At 33.9% G+C, this 21,054-nt stretch overlaps 1 protein-coding gene and 1 long non-coding RNA gene across 2 annotated transcripts; both read left to right on the top strand.

The window, feature by feature from the left end:
• The first annotated feature begins 739 nt into the window (after nucleotides 1-739).
• Nucleotides 740-16,786, top strand: LOC117330659 (deaminated glutathione amidase-like). Its single transcript, XM_033889093.1, has 11 exons — nucleotides 740-812; nucleotides 2,374-2,638; nucleotides 3,946-4,101; nucleotides 5,208-5,411; nucleotides 6,425-6,535; nucleotides 7,006-7,107; nucleotides 12,798-12,960; nucleotides 13,057-13,176; nucleotides 14,445-14,620; nucleotides 14,876-14,944; nucleotides 15,409-16,786. The coding sequence occupies exons 2-11, from the start codon at nucleotides 2,393-2,395 to the stop codon at nucleotides 15,499-15,501; spliced, it is 1,440 nt and encodes a 479-aa protein (XP_033744984.1). The 5' UTR covers nucleotides 740-812; nucleotides 2,374-2,392; the 3' UTR covers nucleotides 15,502-16,786.
• Nucleotides 9,111-11,484, top strand: LOC117330660. The gene is made up of 3 exons (XR_004533382.1): nucleotides 9,111-9,403; nucleotides 10,344-10,432; nucleotides 10,647-11,484. It is a non-coding gene; the product is annotated as an uncharacterized LOC117330660 (long non-coding RNA).
• Nucleotides 16,787-21,054: the final 4,268 nt, after the last annotated feature.

A 21,054-nucleotide genomic window follows, 5' to 3' on the forward strand; every position in this document is an offset into this window, starting at 1 on the left:
TTTTCTCTCTCTCTCTCTCTTTTAATTTGTATGTGTGGGTTTTTTTTAACCTCCATAACAAAATAATATATATATTCATGTACATGTATATACATTTGTATATTCAAGTTAATCCTTTAATAATAATTATCTTTAAATATATATAATACTGTTACATGTATGTGCGTAAAAAATGTTCGAACACAAGGTGTCACTATAAATGTGTCTGGTAAAGCGTTTCTGCAATGACATATCATACTATTTAGTTCAAACAGTATTTTATTCAAAATATGGCAGTGACAAAATAATACAAAAATCAACAAAAAGGATTCGAAAACAAGTACTTATATCAATTCGTCTCCTTAAAGCTATTTACCCTCCTGTCATTAGGTAATCCTTGAATTATCTATGCATGAATGATATGTTATATACCTGTATGTGTAAAAAAAACATCCGATCTTTAAATGTACACGTAAACATGAAATTTCGATGAAAAATGATTAGATTGAAACAAATTATATATCTGTAGGTGTTAGCCCCAGAGAAAACTCGGCCTTCTAAATGATAACGGCCAACTTCAACAAGTTGAAGATAATGTAACTATATATGTATAGGCTACAACAAAATTTTGTGCTGAAACATTAGACAGTACGCAGCCTTTTGACAAGATATTGTGATCAAATATTAAGTTTTGTCAAAAAATGTTTGTTTAAAAACACCTCATCTAAAGTTTATGAAAGGGAGGTTACTCTCATACTCTTCTGTGGCATGTAGTGTTAGACGCGAGCTCGAGTTGACTTTCACTTTGACGAAAAAGGTCCTCGGAAGAAAAGGTGAACAAATTACGTTGTTACTGTTTCATGCATGTTTTCTACATCTAATACACATTTGTCATATGCTTTCACTGTTGTACTTTTGCAGTGTGCATACCTATTCTTACATGTACATGTGTATTATATACATGTATGATGATATCATATTCCATTCTTTAGTATGTACATTGTACGTGTCTGTATGGGGTTTGCGCGGACCTACATATATACATCACAACAAATAACTGTCATATGACAATTTAGACTCTCTCAAGTAAGACCCGTCCTACGACTGTTTCGATCATTTTATGTCATCGAACATTTCAACTACAAGCTGTAGGAGACAGTCGAGAGCTGGCATCAAAGAGAACAATGCAGGGTTGATGTTTTGTTAATAAGGGCACAGGTACTTGTGGACATGATTATGATGTTTTTAATCAAAATGTTACATTACAGACGAGTAAATTATTGTATTACAATCGCATGCTTAAAATCTCTTTGTAAAAGAATATATCATACCTTGGCTTACGATGTATTTTTTACAAATTAAGCATGCGATTGTAATACAATAATTTACTCGTCTGTAATGTAACATTTTGATTAAAAACATCATAATCATGTCCACAAGTACCTGTGAGTAAAGGTGGGTGACTATTGACATACATGTATCATAAAAAGAAGTAAATAATGTGGTGCGTAAATCTTTAAACATTATTTTAGATTAATAACATACCGTCACCTTTTAATTAAAAAAATGAATGTTTAATTTCAAATATTTAAATCCAAGCTAGAGGGAAATTTCCTCCCTGAGACTGGCAAACCTTCAGATACGAACAAATTTCTATTTCTAAAATGGAGTTAACCATATTTTACCGGGTATAAGCCAAGAGGGATTGTGTATTCTTCCAAACTTAACAGGGTGATTTGGTGGTTGCTAGCCAAAAAACAAATCTGTCTTTTACAGAGAAAGATAAAGACAGCTGACGAGCACTATGACCTCATAATAATGAAATATTGACATGATGTCATTGTATTTTTCTGTGACATCATAGAATTGTTGTGAATGGAGACTCTCCACCTCCACTAGAATTTTTTTTTTTTTTTGGCAGACAAATTTCATATATTAAAAATCATGTTTATTTCGACGGAGAATTTGTTTATTGATGAGAATGTGAGAAAAAAATAAATCATCGGCCAGTTCTGTGGTAAGAGATATCTCAACCATTAGGTAAGAGTTTGACTGACCAGCATTCAGTCAGCCTCATGCTGAACAGCCTAACTCTTACACTGGGGTTGAGATATCTCTGTCTAAGGAATAGACCCATGTAAGATTCTATTAGTGAAAATTGGCAAAAGAAGGTGGTTAACGTAGTGTTAATATCCCCAGATAAGACCCTTTGCAAGATTGAAAATTTTAGCTGGCATCTTGAATTGTCCTAAAATCCTAAAATAACACCTGATCCTGTTAGTGTGTGTTAGGTTCATGGTGGTTGATCATATGAATAGGAATTTTGATACATGATATAGAGTCACAACAGATCATGTCAATGCATACAATCAACATTTAAACTTTTATCCACAGATAAATCTCACGGAATGTCATGACACTGTGTCTGCGTTACATCAGTAGGAGGTTGCCAGGCATCGCTAAGGAGCCGTTGTTTTCTGTAAAACGAAACTGGATTAGGATACTGACAGCAAACATGTCCTCTGAAACAGCATCAGCTCCAGCGACTTCAGAAAAACCTAAAATAGGTGTCATTCAACTCACCTGTACTGCTGACAAGCAGAGTAACTTTGATAGCTGTAAACAATTCGTACACCAGGCCAAGGATAAGGGTGTACAGGTAGGTACCGTATTTATCTGCTAATAAACCCATGCTTATAGAGATAAATAATCATATTTGCACCCATATGTATTGCAGCTCAGTAGATTAATGCCAACTGATTGATTAGACTACCTATATAATGTAATAACCTAGATTATCTCCTAGGCCTACATTATGTCAGAGACTGTAGGTTGCACTCCTCCTCCCCCCACCCCAACCACCACCTCAACCCCCACCCCCTACTGTTGCAGTGTAAATAGATTGATTATATTGTAAAATTATAAGCAAACTGGTCATACAGTGTACATGTATGGTAAATCTTATAAATTATAAACAGACTAGGTTACACATGTGTAATTAATCAAGCCTCTGTACAGTAATTATTATTCATGAACATCTGAGCGGGACTATCGATAGGGACTTTGACAAACCAGGATCTACACATTTATTAACATACCTGTATATTACAGTCGAACCTGTCATATGTGACCATCCAAGGGAAGCAATAAAAAAAGGTCACATATGACAGGTGGTCCGTTAATTGAGGAGGTTAATGCTAAGGCAGGTTTCACAGTATTAAGTACTGGGCTTCAAATACACTATCAACAGCACCAAATAGCCTAGGCTAATATATTTCATGCTTCTACCACTGTGCCAAGCTGACATTCCTAAAATGAAATGTTTCAATGTGGCAGTGACAGCCTGATACCCTGACATGATATAGTGACAAATTGTCCACTAGAGGATACCAACATCTACTGATTATGAGCCATGAATATTCATGGACACACTTTCCACACATTTAATATGTATCTAGTGATTCATTTGTTTATAAACAAATATCTCTGTATAGATTATGATTAATTATGGTGTGATTCCAGACTTTAGATCTTCATTTTCCCTTGGTATTAAACATGTACAGTTGAATGTACATGCTACTCTAGTAAACCATTGTCTAATTTGACCTTTAATTATTTAGCTATCTTATTTGACCCCCAAGTACACGTATTTTGAAATCCTGTCTAATCCAACATCTAGGTATTCTGATATCTATATCATCTAGCCTCCAGGAAGTACATTCGGATATCATAGTTTTTACCAATATAGATAATTTATTTATATATAATTTATTTAATTATATCATAATTTCTCATGAATTGCAACCAAATAAGACCAATGTTTATTCTGTTATCCTGTCGAATCTGACCTCTAGATACATTTATGTGAACCTTGTTATCCTATTTAACCCATATAAATCATATATTCAATTTGTGATAAAAATTATTTAAAAAGTACTTTTTTATTCTGACATCCTGACTATACAGATGGTGTTTTTACCGGAAGCTGCAGACTATATTGGGGAGTCAAAACAGAAAAGTATGGAAATGGCAGAGAGCTTGGAAGGGGAGACAATCAATAATTTCAGAAAACTTGCTCAGCAAACAGGTCTCTGGATTTCCATTGGAGGATTTCACCAACAGGTTAGACATATTTCTCTCATTTGTTAGACTTACAGACTGGTGATGAATTACTTAATATTTTTTCCAAATGTTGATCTTTTTAAAAAGATGATAAGCAATTTTTTAATGATGTATTCTTAAAAGAAGTTGACAATATGATTAAGAATATTTGTCAAACATGAAGTTTACAATGTTACGGTCAACTTTTCTATATGTACATGTATTTGGTAATATTTGAACAATAACATATAGATTATTTTGTAGATTTCAGTGACTGTTTAAGAATGATCAATCTCTAACAACTCGGGCTTTATTGGCCCTTTATATATGTATATAATATATATACATGTATCTCTACTGAAAGAATTTTATGATCAAATGGTCAGCTTTTCACAGTGAAAACCGATCATTATTGACATTTAAGAGTCAATTAAAAGATTTGAGGAGACAATGATGGCTATTATCATTTCTCAGATTCCAGTTGGGATATCATTTTCCATACCTTAATAACTTGAAGGAGTCTAAATGATTCAGAATTATAAATTTACTTAACCTACCTAACCAGTAATGTTCTTTCTAAAGTCGGTAAAATACTTAATATAACACTCCATCTGAGCTTGTTTAGATCTCCTTCTCTTCAGACATTGTATAAGGATGAAAGGGAAACAACTCTAGGAGAGTTATAAATCATTTCATTTCTTGGTTGTGTATGTATTTCTTGTATTTTGTAAATACAATTTATGATAAAACTATTGTATCAAAACCGTTTATAGCAGTTTTTGGAGATAAAATAGTAGAAATGGTACATGTTTACTAAATTATTCATTTTGATTTAATAAAAGAGAAAAACTACAAGCTGAGAATATCATCTGGATTTATTTCGTATACACCTGTGTTGAATAATGAGTTTTGTTTATGGTTGGCACAAAAGACCTGCTTAAACACTGTTCAATAAATCCTAAAGTATTTCAGTAATAGAAAATAAAATAATCATATATTTTTGTAATTTCCTAAAGTATTTCAGTAATAGAAAATAAAATAATCATATATTTTTGTAGTTTTGTTTCCAAAGACACAGGTTCTTTTCAAGGATGCAGAAATCTGATAATCTTGTTGATTTTCCACAGGGGCATGAGAGTGATAGTACCCGTGTCCTTAACACTCACGTTGTCATTGACAACCAGGGGGACATCAAGGCAACCTATAGCAAAGTTCATCTATTTGACCTTGACCTTGGTGACCTTAGGCTTTGTGAAAGTGACTACACCATTCCTGGAAATGGAATTACCTCCCCTGTTTCCAGCCCTGTTGGAAATATTGGCTTAGGAATTGTATCCTTTAAAAAAAAATATATACATGTACATGTATATACTTTGGTATGTATATTATTTTTATCCTGTCAGAAACACAATGTTTGTATTTAAGATATTGAACTGCCACACTTTAATTGAATTCTAGCTATAATATTTAAAATATTTCAGATATAGTTAACTTTTTGAACAAAAACATTACGCATGGTGAAATAGCTTTATGAGGGAAATGCTTCTGTTGTGAAAAGTCATATTGTGTAAAATGGTCAAGTGATAATCAATACAGAATCTGATACCTGTATTTTCCCTAATAAGCACTCATGCACCAATAAAACAAACTCCTATCGTTTTGATTTTTCGTATAATTGCATCAATTCTATGACCAAACATAGCTTGTTAAGGCTGCATGTCAAGATTGTAATACTTGTGGGATGGAAACCCAATGTTACTTTGTTGATAAGTCAAGAAGTCATATTTCAAGGACATTAAAGAAAAAGAAAAAAAAAATATTGAGATTGGTTAGTAATCTAAGATATTAATTGTCTTTATAATCTGCCCTTTTGTTAGTGAACTTAATGTCAATGTGAGAATGAGTATACGTATAAAGTTGATAGAAGTTTGATGTCTCATTATTGTATATACAGTATATATTATATAGAAACAGTTTTGATCACTCGATCATGCAGTTTGATTGGACGGATCAGACTTGTTTAAAATAATCAATATATATATAGTCTTAAGGTAAAAGATTGAAGATCAATGAAGAAAGGGACCAACATTTCAATAAGAATTCCCATCCTCTTATCCGGAGATAGGTCGGGGTATACGCTTCCGGTGCACAAATTAGGTCAAAACCCTCAAAAACGGTACATATTTAGTGGTACATTGATGGATACGTGTGTTTTCACGACTTGGCGTCATTTTTACATTCACAACACATTCATTACAATCATATATGTTTCCAGCAGCATAACTTCATAGCTGGTCATCTTAAAGAAGTATGTCACTGAGTAGCATATCCTTAACAAGTTCAGTGTTACGATCTGAGGTTTCCAGAAATGTCCATAGCCCTTACACAACAGGGAGCTGACATCCTGACTTATCCTTCAGCCTTCACAGTGACTACAGGGCGTGCTCACTGGGAGGTATGTTCACCTGGGACGTCATAATACCTAACAGTGTAAACAGACAATTATGGGAAATTTTATATTCACTCATGTTCATATGATCGAGATACCAGTTAAACAATGATATCATTTTTCAAAAACCTTGTTATTGGCCAAATTTCTTTTGTTGTGAGAAAGGTCCTTTTTATAGTCGGAGATTAGACAGAAATGTTTTATCTAAAATTTAAGATTGTGTTGAATCCTTTTACAGATTTGTTAGTAGAATTTTGAATGTGGTTGAATACTATTAAATTTGATAATTTTGATTGTTTTGAATCAGAGATGGGGAAATGATGAATATGCATTAATAGGTTTGTTAAGTACCATTGAATTATGATCCAATATAAATGTAATTTTATCTTGGTTAGTCTGAGTTACAAAAAAAAAACAAAATGTAGGGTTGTACAGATGTATTTATGTGTGGTCAATACCTTGGTCACTGGTTTTAGGTGTTGCTGCGTAGCCGAGCTGTAGAGAACCAATGTTATGTTGTGGCTGCAGCACAAACAGGCAAACACAATGACAAACGTGCCTCCTATGGTCATACCATGGTAAGTAAGGGGAGGTAACTACAAACACTATAAACTGAAATGTAAGAAATCATACAGCAGTGCAGTTTTCATATTTCAGTATACTTGCAGTATCCAAAACGGAAATTGATGCCAATGAAAAAAAGTGGAAAAAAAAGTAAAAAAAAAATAATAAATAAATAAACAAATAAAACAAAATACATTTCCTTTTAATTATTATTGTAAAATAATAAAAATGTTCAATGTGCTTTGCTGATATTTTTGGAAAATGGATTTCTGGAATATTGATTTAATGTTTTGTTGTGTGGAGAGCTTGGATCCATTGAATATGAATTTAATGATTTATTGATGTATTCCTGGTATGAATGAATGGGGTACTTTTGTAGCTTCCTTGATTATGATATGTCTATGTAGTGAATCAATAGAGATTTGTTTAATTCTTGTTTGATGTGTTAAGGAAATGGATCATTTGGTACCCGGTGTTAATTCAATGTCTCTTAATGTGTTTAGGGATTGGATCATTTCGGAAAAGATTAAAGCTTGATTGATATGTTTAGGATCAATATAGAAAGCGGCTGGATTGTCAAAGCTTATTTGAATGCTTGATTGAAGCATTTAGGAAATGGAACATTCAGATTTGATTCAGGAGATTTATTTATTGCTCAGTGAATATGCTTAGTTTGTGGATCATGTTGGGTTAAATGAATGCTTGGTTGATGCTTTTAGGAAGTGGATCACGTTTGATTAAATGAATGCTTGTTGGATGCTTAGTTGGTGGATCATGTTGGGTTAAATGAATGTTTGGTTGATGTTTAGTTTGTGGATCATGTTGGGTTAAATGAATGCTTGATTGATGTGTTTAGGAAGTGGATCACGTTTGATTAAATGAATGCTTGGTTGAAGTGTTTAGGAAGTGGCACTAAACCCGATATGATCAACTTCCTTAACAGATCGACCAATCTGTCATTTAAATGAATGCTTGATTGATGTGTTTAGGAAGTGGATCACGTTTGATTAAATGAATGCTTGGTTAAAGTGTTTAGGAAGTGGCACTAAACCCGATATGATCAACTTCCTTAACAGATCGACCAATCTGTCATTTAAATGAATGCTTGGTTGATTGTTTAGTTAATGGATCATGTTGGGTTAAATGAATACTGGGTTGATCTGTTTAGTTGGTGGATCATGTTGGGTTAAATGAATGCTTGGTTGATGTGTTTAGTTGGTGGATGATGTTGAGTTAAATTAGTGCTTGGTTGATGTGTGTAGTTGGTGGATCATGTTGAGTTAAAGTAGTGTTTGGTCGATGTGTATAGTTGGTGGATCATGTTGAGTTAAATTAGTGCATGGTCGATGTGTTTAGTTGGTGGATCACGTTGAGTTAAATTAGTGCTTGGTCGATGTGTGTAGTTGGTGGATCATGTTGAGTTAAATTAGTGCATGGTTGATGTTTAGTTGGTGGATCACGTTAGGTTAAACTAGAGTTGTATCCAAAGTGACAACTAATACCCTCCCGTGGGCGTAAAACAATGTCAGGATGCACAACTACATGTTGCACTGATTATATATGCCATTTTTTGTTGAAATCGGAACAGTACTTTAGGAGGGGTTGTTCGGACATGCCTCAACCAATCAGAAGTCGCCGGCCATTTTGAAAAATGCATTATCGTAAAAAAAAAGTCAGAATGCACAACTACATGTTGTACTGATTATACATGCCAAGTTTTGTTGAAATCGGAAAAGTACTTTAGTAGGAGTTGTCCGGACAAGATTAGGGGCAAAGGAAGGACAGACAGACGTAGAGGCCGATTCCAGTATACCGCCCCTAACTTCGTTACGGGGGGTATAATGAATGCTTGGTTGAATGTTTACTTGGTGGATTATGTTGGGTTAAATGAATACTGGGTTGATCTGTTTAGTTGGTGGATCATGTTGGGTTAAATGAATGCTTGGTTGATGTGTTTAGTTGGTGGATGATGTTGAGTTAAATTAGTGCTTGGTTGATGTGTGTAGTTGGTGCACTGAAAGAAAAAACTCCTCAAAGTGACGAACTTAGTTAGTCAAGTCCCTGTTGAAGTCCGTCAAACTGTACGCTACGAATCATCCCTATCAGTTTGACAAATCCTCTTGGTCAGTTAATCAGATAACCCCACTTCCGATCTCCAGTGATGTAACACTTCCCGCCACTAAACAGCATCTCTTTGTGTGATCATATTTCACAAGGAGTGACCGCTACTACGTATACGCGCGCAGTCTTTTCAATAGATCAGCAAACCCCTCTCTAAAGGAAGCTTATTTCGTCGACGAAGTATACAATGTAAGTATTTTTGTTTGTTCATAACTTGCATATGAATTTGAGTAATGATCTAACTATATATTGAGGCAGGGACACTATTACAACAGCATGTATTGCACACATGGGCTCAGTTTCGAGATTTTGTGTAGATCTAATATCTGACGATAATGGTTATTTCGGTTAATCATACAACTGTATACTGTTTATGCCGCGGAATCATTTTTTAAAAAGATTTAAAATTGTGCTGATGTATTAAACAACCACGGACTTATTAATTAATAGGACATGTCTAAGTCCTTGCATGGTAGAACTGTTTTTTTTACCGATCCACTGTGAAATTGCAGCTGATTAAAATTAGTTTTATTTCTTCTTTATAAATCAACAGACCTCTTATCGAGGTAAAAAAAAAACAGGGAAACTACTATCTCTAAAAATTGTGTATGCTGTGCTACACAATCTTATTGCTGTAAAACCCGGAAGTTCCAGAGCCAATATGGCTGCACCCATGTCAGACACTGTGTATATATAACATATAGAGCATATATACTCAGTGTATTCTTCACTAGTACTGCCGATATTGTGTCCCGGTACGAGTCAAAATTTGCCTCTGTCATTAATGTGTTATCAATAGAAAAAATAGGCAACATTTTTACATTCAACAAAATATAATGATACGTTTGCAATAGGCACGTGTCTGTATGAAAATATATATATCTGAAATTTGAACAATGCTGTTACTAGTGATCGTATAGATCGTTTATTTTTGGATAAAATTACACAGCTGGTCAACTGTTTTCTATGTATATATATCGTGGAAAATGAGGTGTAACTGCATAGAAATTGTCAACATCAGTATAAAAATGTAATCAATATATTAATTTACAGTATAAGTGCCTTGTTATGTGTGTATGTTATGTTACCATTCCAGTAGTAAAGGAATACTTATCTTATTGTATTACAGTAGTAAAAAGAAGTGCCTGCTTACGAGGAATTCCATATATTTTCAAGGAAAAGATGTATGTTTTGAAAAGTGTTGAAAGTGACATGCAGGTTAGTGAAGTCTATATTTCATACCTTATAAACAGAAAGTATGTGCTAAAATTGACTACTGATCAATTCACACCTTCATGCTGCATTTAGTTGAAACTTTATGTTTTGTAATAGAAACACTTTCAAAAGTGTAAACAACTACAAGATTGTTTTAAAAAATCGGAAATATTCATTCATGTATCTTTATATTAAATTATGTTTGTGCTAATTTCAGGAGGACTAAGCAGGGATGAAACTGAAGTACCATGACGTCATGACAATCATGGATGATGACTTTTGTGTTGAAATAGATGGGGAACAAATCATTCAGTGCGATTCTTTAGTGGATTTTTTTTTTGCGGACTTGTCACCATTATATATGCTTTCAACTAAGCATATCCTAGGAAATGGCCAAACATTCCTCTTCATTCAGAAAGTCATCTTAGGACTACATGACGAATTCGAAGAACTGGACAGAAAGCTCTCATCGGTGGTGCCCAAAATAACTAGGGCGATGTATTATGTTTTTTGGACTTTATAATAGGCAGAATATCATTTTTAAAGGGATTCTTGAGCGTTAAAAAATGCTCATATTCATCTAGAAACTAAATAACAGTCTGGAAACAGAAAACTTGATCCTGAAAAGAGATACAGGTGGTAATTTTATTTGATCCTGAAGTCTCTACAGGTGGTAGGTTTCTGTGAAGGGCTGAGATCAATTATTGCCTTTTGCTATTTTTAATTAGCTTATATCAAAAATGAAAACAAATCACATTATTGCATACATAAAATCTTGTGTATCTTGGAAAATGAATGACATATTATTATGTTAAATGTTTATGCTGCTATGTGTCCCAAGATGTTGAAAGAGGCACACCTTTGGAATAAAGTTGAATTATCTACATACCAAAGAAAATCACATCTTTTTATTATTCATAGTAATTTGTATATATTATAACTAAGAGATTTTTCAAGACAAACATTTCATGATGATGAAATATTTTCACTAGATCAATTATTAATTTATCAGCTGCAACTTTCTTTTTTCGCCTGATCTTTTACACAAGTGACAGACATTACTTCGTCAATAAGGTGATCTCCCCTGGTTAATAGTGTAATAGTTATTTGTCAAGGTACGATTTCAATAATTTCATCAGAATCAGAACTTATTTAACATCAGTACTTCGTCAAAGTGACATACTTACTTCGTCAAAGTGACATCATCACTTCGTCAAAGTGACATACGTACTTCGTCAAAGTGACATCATTACTTCGTCAAAATGACATTGTTACTTCGTCAAACTGACATTGTTACTTCATCAAAGTGACATATGTACTTCGTCAAACTGACATCATTACTTCGTCAAAGTGACATTGTTACTTCGTCAAAGTGACAAGGATCACATCGTCAAAGTGACGACTTTGGTTCCTCAACTTTACTATTTGACCAGTCATTTTAAGGACAATCAACTTGACGAATTAAATTTGTCAAACTGACAAACTATTTTTTTCAGTGTGGATCATGTTGAGTTAAAGTAGTGTTTGGTCGATGTGTGTAGTTGGTGGATCATGTTGAGTTAAATTAGTGCATGGTCGATGTGTATAGTTGGTGGATCATGTTGAGTTAAATTAGTGCTTGGTCGATGTGTGTAGTTGGTGGATCATGTTGAGTTAAATTAGTGCATGGTTGATGTTTAGTTGGTGGATCACGTTAGGTTAAACTAGAGTTGTATCCAAAGTGACAACTAATACCCTCCCGTGGGCGTAAAACAATGTCAGGATGCACAACTACATGTTGCACTGATTATGCATGCCAAGTTTTGTTGAAATCGGAAAAGTACTTTAGTAGGAGTTGTCCGGACAAGATTAGGGGCAAAGGACGGACAGACAGACGTAGAGGCCGATTCCAGTATACCGCCCCTAACTTCGTTACGGGGGGTATAATGAATGCTTGGTTGAATGTTTACTTGGTGGATTATGTTGGGATAAATGAATACTGGGTTGATCTGTTAATTTGATCGATATATGATGGTTAAATGAATGTTTGGTTGATGTTTAGTTGGTGGATCATGTTGTGTTAAATTAATGCTTTATTGAAGTAATTTGTTGGTGAATCTTGTGGGGTAAGAAGAAATTTAACACTTTGCACGTTGATAAAGTGGAGGATTTGGGTATAACTATACATGTATATTCAATTCTAGGCTTAGGTAGTTGGTCATAAATTTAATGATGGGTCGATTTGTTTAGATAGTTAATCGATTAAAATGTTAAATGTTTTGTTTATATAATAAGAAAGTTGATCATTGGGAACTAATCAAACATTTTGTTGATGTGTAAAGGTTGAGGATCCATTAATAATTAAATAAACATTTGCTGGTGTGTTTAGGTTGTAGATCCATGGGGAAAAATTGTGGCGGAATGTGATGAGGGCCCTGGACTCTGTGTCGCAGAGGTCGATCTGTCTTTCCTCCGTAAGGTTCGTCGAGACATGCCTGTCTGGAGCCATCGTCGACATGACATTTATGGACACATAAATGTTAACAAACTCCGTAAGTCATCCGCCATTGTATTAAACAAGAACTACCTAGTTTATTCAATTTCGATTGCCAATTATGAAATTTATATTATATATTTATTTGTTACAGATCCTGTAGATACCACACAAGTTTACGATTTCGGCGGTCATCCCATCCCTGCTTCCTGTGTTTTCCATCGCTCTACCTCCTGTTTTTGCTTTGTCAACATTAAACCGGTCGTTCCTGGTCATATCCTTTGAGAAACAGAATCATATGGGTTGTTTAGGAACGGAATATATTACTACTATCTGAGTTAAGCAAAATACTGTAGAAATTACGTCAGGAATTCCGGTTTTGTTTTACCGTATTAAAAGTAAAGTTTGAATATGAAAATGCAGAAAAACATAAAAAAAAATCCAATTCCGATTTGATCTGGGTAAATTAATATGATCTCTTGTACAGGGTAAATGCAAATGTGATATATCGCACGGTGAAGGTCAATGGTAAAATACAAGACGAGCAACAATGCAAAGAACTTTTTTTTAAATTATACCATAACATTACAGATCCAGCTCTATCTGTAAGTTTTAAGCAAAAATTATAAAAATCGCCAAAATTTTAGTATCCCCCCCTCCAAAAAACAACAAACAAACGAACAAACAAGTTCAAGTTCAAGTTCATTTATTACTTTGAGTCTTACGACTCATCAGTGTAAACAAACAAAACCTCTCCGTATACTGTAGGAGATATAAATGTTATATACAGGAATAAGAGACTCAGTTTAGAGACGAAGCGTGCGCTTTTGTATTTGTGCACTGAGCCGCGAAAACTTCCGCTATAATACTATGTACTTATGCTACTTCGCAGACATTAGTTACATGTACCCAAATTGGAATTTTTAATTGATAGTTGATGCAAACTTTAATCAGCTTGTTTTGAAATCGTTTGCTGTAATACGTTATCAAGGAATATAGAATTTATCAGTTTTTTAATGATTCAAAAATGAAAATAAAAAATTGAATGAGTTCTATGGAGAAAATTTTCTAGAAATTAGCTATATTTTAAGCAAAGGTTTACTATTCTTAATCAGTGTCCGTGGAATTTATTCAGTTTATTACTGATTCAAAAATTCTAACAATAGGACGAGGTTTGTTTGGAGAAAAACTATAGCACACTATGGATTGTAATTCCACTGGTGGAACTTTTGACAAGGCCGAGAAATAACAACTTCACTGGATTCCTTTTCTTAGCATGACACCACCTAAGAAGTTTAAAATGTACTCTGCAACAACTTAGAAGTTTAATATTTACCAAAGTAGAATATTACTACAGTGACATGTTGCGCAACTACATATGTAAAGTTGACCCAGGAAACAGTGAACTATTTGTTATTGAAAAATGCTATATATTCCTATCATATTTCACTACTCGACGTTGCCTTGGTTAGATGCACAGTTAAAATAAAGAATATATTTGGAAGTTGTGGTCTTAATTTATATTTCTTTAACATATATCACATATACTAGTTTCTACAATAAGATGCGTAGAGAGATTCGGAGAACTGTCTCAGATGGAGTTATCGGACTTGTTCTCGACTGTACAGAAGGTGGCCCGTGTGGTGGAGCAGCATTACAAGGCGTCGTCTCTGACAGTGAGCGTCCAGGACGGGCCAGAAGCCGGACAGACAGTCAAAGTTAGTATCTAAAACGTCATATTGTCTACATATATCTGTTGTATTTCAACTACATTTTTGAAAGCTTGCAAACTGTTTTCAATTCACTGCATAACAGATAAACCTGTTTCAAATCGAACACAGGTGGAACATCATCTTATTAATCTTAATGCTTTACTCTATGAGTTCATTAATAGAGCACTTGTATTTGTTTTGGCAAATTTACATTCATTGATACAAATGAAACGTTGAATGAGTATTTATTTATTTTTTTAGCATGTTCATGTGCATATATTGCCAAGAAGAGCTGGAGACTTTGAGCAAAATGATGAAATCTATTCAAAGGTTTGTTCATTCTTTGTTTAACGCTAATTTCAGTGCTAAACATAAGGATATTATCCTTTATAAATCTTTCCGTGATACTGCACTTATAACAACACGCCATTTTAACCCAACTAATATTTGTAATTCCGGAATTGGACGTCATGAAATCTCCATATTAGCTCTTTCAGTAGTTATTAATGTTTCTTAAAACACAATTGTAGTTAATACTTGAAAGCCATATTTGTCAATTGGTAAGATATCTGCATTTAAGCATATTTTTCAACTAAACCAAAAAGTGTTCAAGGTCAAAGCCATGTGGTTGCTCCGTACATTGTGTCTTTGTTAGTTACACGTAGGTTACATCACTTCTTTGATGTCTATAGTTACATTCTAGCTTTGTTAGTTACACGTATGTTACATCACTTTTTTATGTCTCTTGTTACATTCTAGCTTTGTTAGTTAGTTACATTACACTTCTGTTACAGCTGCAGAATCATGACAAAGACATGTCGACTGGGAGGCGGAGCGAGGACGACATGGCCGAGGAAGCCACGCAACTACGGACATATTTTACGTAATGTAGTCATTATATAGATACACTGTTAATTTCATCGGCACAGCAATTTTCAAAAGTATCACGCCGAATTCCAGTAACTGAAAGTTGACTACCTCCGTTACACAGTACAAGATGGCAACCATATGTGTTCCGGGAACATAAATGTACTCGTCCAAGCCAGCCACTCTAGTGCGTCACGCCAATACCAATGTGGCCTTGCATTATAGCCTTCATACTTACAAAATGTACTGTTATGAACTCCTTTGCACTGATAAAAACATACATGTAGTAATTTGTATTGTCTCAAAACAAGTGAAATCATTTCATTTTGCCGGGATTCACATACATACTGTATTCGTTCCGACTCGCACCTTTAGGTGTATGGGTTAGTCAAGCCATACTATTGTAGCGAATCAGCTTTATTTCACGCATGTTTTTAATAGAAATTTTGATAATAATAAGAAATATTTCAGAATCCAAACAATATTTCAAACGCAATAATTATTGTTATAACTAAAAAATACCGGCCGAGACTTTGCCTTAAATGTTGCCATGAGTGCCATATAATTAATCAGAGTTCTCCTTTTTATAATCAATAAAAGTACCAACACTCCTTAGTATATCAGACACATTAAACAGTGATTTGTGATTACTAAAATCAAACACGGTATTCATGTATGAGAGAAGACAAAAGGAAGAGCATATTATAAAGTCATCACTAAATTTAGAAAGTGTTATCTTTAATGGTCTAGAAGTCTGTCGGTTAAATTTAGAAAGTGTTATCTTTAATGGTCTAGAAGTCTGTCGATTAAATTTAGAAAGTGTTATCTTTAATGGTCTAGAAGTCTGTCGATTAAATTTAGAAAGTGTTATCTTTAATGGTCTAGAAGTCTGTCGATTAAATTTAGAAAGTGTTATCTTTAATGGTCTAGAAGTCTGTCGATTAAATTTAGAAAGTGTTATCTTTAATGGTCTAGAAGTCTGTCGGAACAGAATCAACAGCATACAGGCTTCAAAAATCTGCATTGGCCGTTTATAAATTGGACATGACAAGGATTTGGTCAACATGTGTGTCAAAAAATCAACAACGTTTTCATAAGTGGCGTTTGATATTGAAGCACTAATGTCAAACCTTGAATACTTAGAACAAAAGAACAATATTTCTTACATTCAGTCGATATTAAAACATTTAAGTGAAGGTACAAAATCATATGTAACTGAAATATCATCGGTGTTTATTTATAGATCATCAGCTTATACTTTAGATAGATTAATATTGTGAATAAATTGTACATATTGTAGATCACTGTGTCAGTGTTTTGTTTGTAAATCGTTTATTTCTGTAATCAGTTTCAATTCAGTTCAACTTGTATTCCTTCAATACCCTACAAATGATACAAATGAGATATACTGATCATCACCATCATCATCATCATCACCATCATTAGGACATCATTAGGTTCATGTACACGTCATTTTCTTATGTACAAAAGGAATACGATCAGGTGTTATGAAATATGAGCGTTTTCTGTACCGACCATTGGCCGACGCCCGCCATGCTATTGAATGAATCGAGATAATACTAAGAGAACATGGATAGAAAAAAACACTAAACCTCAGGCAATATTTTACACCATCCTCTTAATCTTGAGTATTGGTAAACCATATTCCGGCTGATGTATCCAACCCATAACCCTTAAAAGAAACCATTTCAATGCCTGTATATTGATAAATAGAGGATATCTAACAGTGTCTTCAGTAATACCAAATATATTTCACGAGTGGGGCTAATATTTTGATATTTTTCACGAGTGCGCAGCACGAGTGAAAAATATCAAAATATTAGCCACACGAGTGAAATATATTTGGTTTTACTGAAGACACTGTTAGATATTCTGTTTATTACATTTTTTATCAACGAAAACCCTACCCCGTATGCTTACTAGGACTACAGCGATAATTTGTAAACAAAAAAAGTAGTTTCCCCTGTCTAGTTGCTGACATATATGTCGGGCTTTCTGATTGGTCAATTATTTTGGTATTTTCTAATCATTAATTTGATTGGTCAAATCAGCAAAAGTGATATTTTTCACTAGTGAAAAATATGATATTCTTCACTAGTGAAAAATATCACTTTTATAGAATGAATAATTTTTGATATTTCACTGGTAAAAATGTAATAAAGATAGAAAACGTATTTTCGAAACTACATGAAAGGCGGTTTGTCCTCATAGAAACTTGCTGGATGAACATATGGTTGTATAAAATGATTTAATTTTCGATTTTTTTAAAGACAAAATGGCCGCAGTAATTATTTATGATTTGCGATTCTGAAATCTAATTAAATGCGAGCTTTGTAAACAATATGAATTTCATATTTAAACTACACTGCATACAGAATGTTCGTCATTTTGTTATTCTGGTGTTTAGTTAAATGCGAGCTTTCTTGACAATGTATACAGAACTGTGTTCTACCATACCACTACCACATCAAAATATGATATATGCCATGGGGATGCACCAGAAGACCGAAAAAAACATTAAATATGATATCCTATGATATTGAACTGCCACTGGAATCACATTCAAGTCCACTTTTTAGACTTCGCCTTTCAGATATGTGTGGTGAAACCCTATTCAGACCTTGGCATCAACCAACATAATGGAGGTCATGCTCCTCGCTTGCTTTTGGCATTGGTGTCTATTTTATTGGAAGCTTGCCAAACCAAATTAACTTCCGTGTTTATATGAGTTATTCGTTATTGTCTCACATTAAATACGCATTATATACAATCTTGTATATCTCGGTAGATGTTTATTTTAAGTATTTAGAACACCATCTAGTCAGTATATGTGATGGAGAATTGTGGCCATATCTGCGTAACTATCAGTATAAAGTGTATTATACAAGAAAAGCTTGTTGAGTGGCATACATACATGAAATAGAACAAAACAACATAGACGGAATGTTAATTGAGATATAGCCGTTTAATTTGATAAACGACTAAGTAGAAGAATTGACATATTTGCATATCTTAGCATACACAATACAGAATGTATCTGATATTCCCTAAAGCGTTCGTCAAAACATAACGAATACAAGATTTGGTAGGTTGGTATTAACGCTATGATTCATGGTATCAATCTACCATTTTAATGATTTTCAAAACTTCGACTGAACATAAATTTCGCGTTTTGAAGAGTTAGATAGTGTCGAGTTAAGATGAATCGTTCGATCTATTTGACTGCAAGAGTAGCTGCAAGGCGATACATAGAGTGTACTATCTGGTAATCTAAATGGGTTTGTTAACAATATCTTGGTACATTTCACATATAGCATATTATCCACACTTCGTCCACCGAGGGGTATAGCGTCATGCTTGACAGTCATATATACGGTTTTATATATTGCAATGTTTGAGCAATGATAATGTTAAAGTTCAGTGTACGGAATTAATTGGTTCTCTAGATGCTGCGATTTTGCAATTATACGTGTCAATGTTTTTGACATATATTCGATGACTTTTTGTGAGAAGCAACTCTTCTTCTCCCAACAGGGAAAAGAAAATGACAGAAGCAAATCTGCCACATCGTCAACATTGAAACGACCTCAGCATTCCATTTTATACTTCTGGCAAACTCAAGAAATAAATAAGCAAAAAGGATATAATAAATTCTACTTTGATAAAAGCAAAATAAGAACCGAGATGTTGAAGGAGGTAGGTATGCTCTATGAACAACGTCCGTTACGTCACTTCCAATACAATTGTTATATTATGACATAACATAAATTACAATGTCTTTGATGCAGCTAGTGTTACAATATGTGAAATTAGAATCAAAGCTAATTTTCTGTTGTGAGCTATAATAGGCCTACATTGGATATGCTATTTGCTACTTATTTTTCAATGGGAGACTCGAATGAAATCTTGGGGGAGACAATACTGGCGTAGAAATATATTAAACCAAGGTAAAAAAAGTGCATGTTTATTTGATTAAAATGAATGTTTCGTAATTTGTATCAAATAGATCAGACATATGACGTGGTCGGTGTAAAGATACCTGATATGATAGAACGGAAGATCAGGAATCGTTTTGTTCAGGATTTGACATTGGTATCAGATTACGGCTACCTAAACAGGCATGACTACAGCGCCACCATAATCAAACACCTACATACACAGCCTACATTAACTGACTCCATCGTACTTGTAGGTTATCATAAAGGAAAGACTTTTTTCTCTTTGCAATCTCTTAAAATGGAAATCAGATGATATTTTATTAAATTCACCAAAGCTCTATTATCTGAAATATTTAAACTTGGTAAATATCTTCAAAATTTACGGTGGCTTGGAGAGGACATTACATAGCTTGATAAAAACATTTTCTATCTCGATCGATCGACTTATTATCTCGATCGACCGACTTCTTTATCTCGATCGATCGACTTAATTATCTCGATCGGTCGACTTAGTTATCTCGATCGATATATCAAATCGAGGCTCCGTGACTTCAACACGTGTGTCGCAGTTTTCTTTGGATATCCGGTATCTGTGCTGTCGCGATGGTAAGTATGTATATCGCCATGTTTAGAATGCTTATTTTTCACACGGATGTATCTATAAAATTCGCATGAGCATGCACATACCTAATGTAGAAATAACATTTTAATTATTGGTCTGTTGATGTACGCAAACATCAGAAAATTAAGTAGATCGATCGATCGAGAAAATTTAGTCGATCGATTGAGATAATTAAGTCGATTGGTCGAGATAGTAAGTCGATCGATCGAGATAATTAAGTCGATCGATCGATCGAGATAGGAAGTCGATCGATCGAGATAATAAGTCGATCGGTCGAGATAGAAAATGTTTTTATCGTGCTCTGTAATGTCCTTTCCCCGCCACCGTAAAAATTACTTTTGACCTTTTGTTTTCTTTTTCTTTCTTTTTTTGACCAATCTAAACGTTTAATGAAACCATTAAAAATTCTGAGACAAACCTTTTACTAATATGCCTATTTCGTCGACAACATTAGAATTCCTAGATTATACACAAGTACTCATCAGAAGTACAATAAGATCAGGTGACCGTTAATATGACGTCACCTCATTTAACCAACACGGACTTAGCCGGTCAGAGATTGAAGTTAGGATGGGAAAATCATAAATTAAGCTTAACTACTTAATCTTCAGTAGATGCAATCGATTGCTTTCGTCATAAATCCTACGTTGCTATATTTTGCAATTTCCTATATAATCCTAGAATATATATTTTCGTGAATGTTTTTGAGTGATACATGGTGATAACATAATTTATTTTAAATACTCTTTGTAAAGATAAGTACAAATGTAATTCAATGCATTCAATAAATCACTGATGACATATCTAGTCCGAAGATATACATATGTGTAGATATAGTTAATTTGTTCAAGGTTTAATATAATTGCATCAATGTTATATTATGTTGGACGACTACAATGTAAACGTGAATCCCAAGATTTCCTTGTGAGACTAAAGAAGACAATCCAGTTGGCTGATTAATTCCGATAGACTCTTGTTTCCATTTACGATTT

Source organism: Pecten maximus, chromosome 7, assembly GCF_902652985.1.
Source record: "Pecten maximus chromosome 7, xPecMax1.1, whole genome shotgun sequence".
In the NCBI taxonomy this organism is placed as follows: Eukaryota; Metazoa; Mollusca; class Bivalvia; order Pectinida; family Pectinidae; genus Pecten; species Pecten maximus.

Excerpts from the sequence above, each read along its gene's own strand:
- LOC117330659 (XM_033889093.1), top strand. The coding sequence starts at position 2,393 with ATGACACTGTGTCTGCGTTACATCAGTAGGAGGTTGCCAGGCATCGCT. Across the intron at positions 2,639-3,945 it reads CCAAGGATAAGGGTGTACAG|ATGGTGTTTTTACCGGAAGC; the intron begins GTAGGTACCGTA and ends CTGACTATACAG. Across the intron at positions 12,961-13,056 it reads CATAAATGTTAACAAACTCC|ATCCTGTAGATACCACACAA; the intron begins GTAAGTCATCCG and ends TATTTGTTACAG.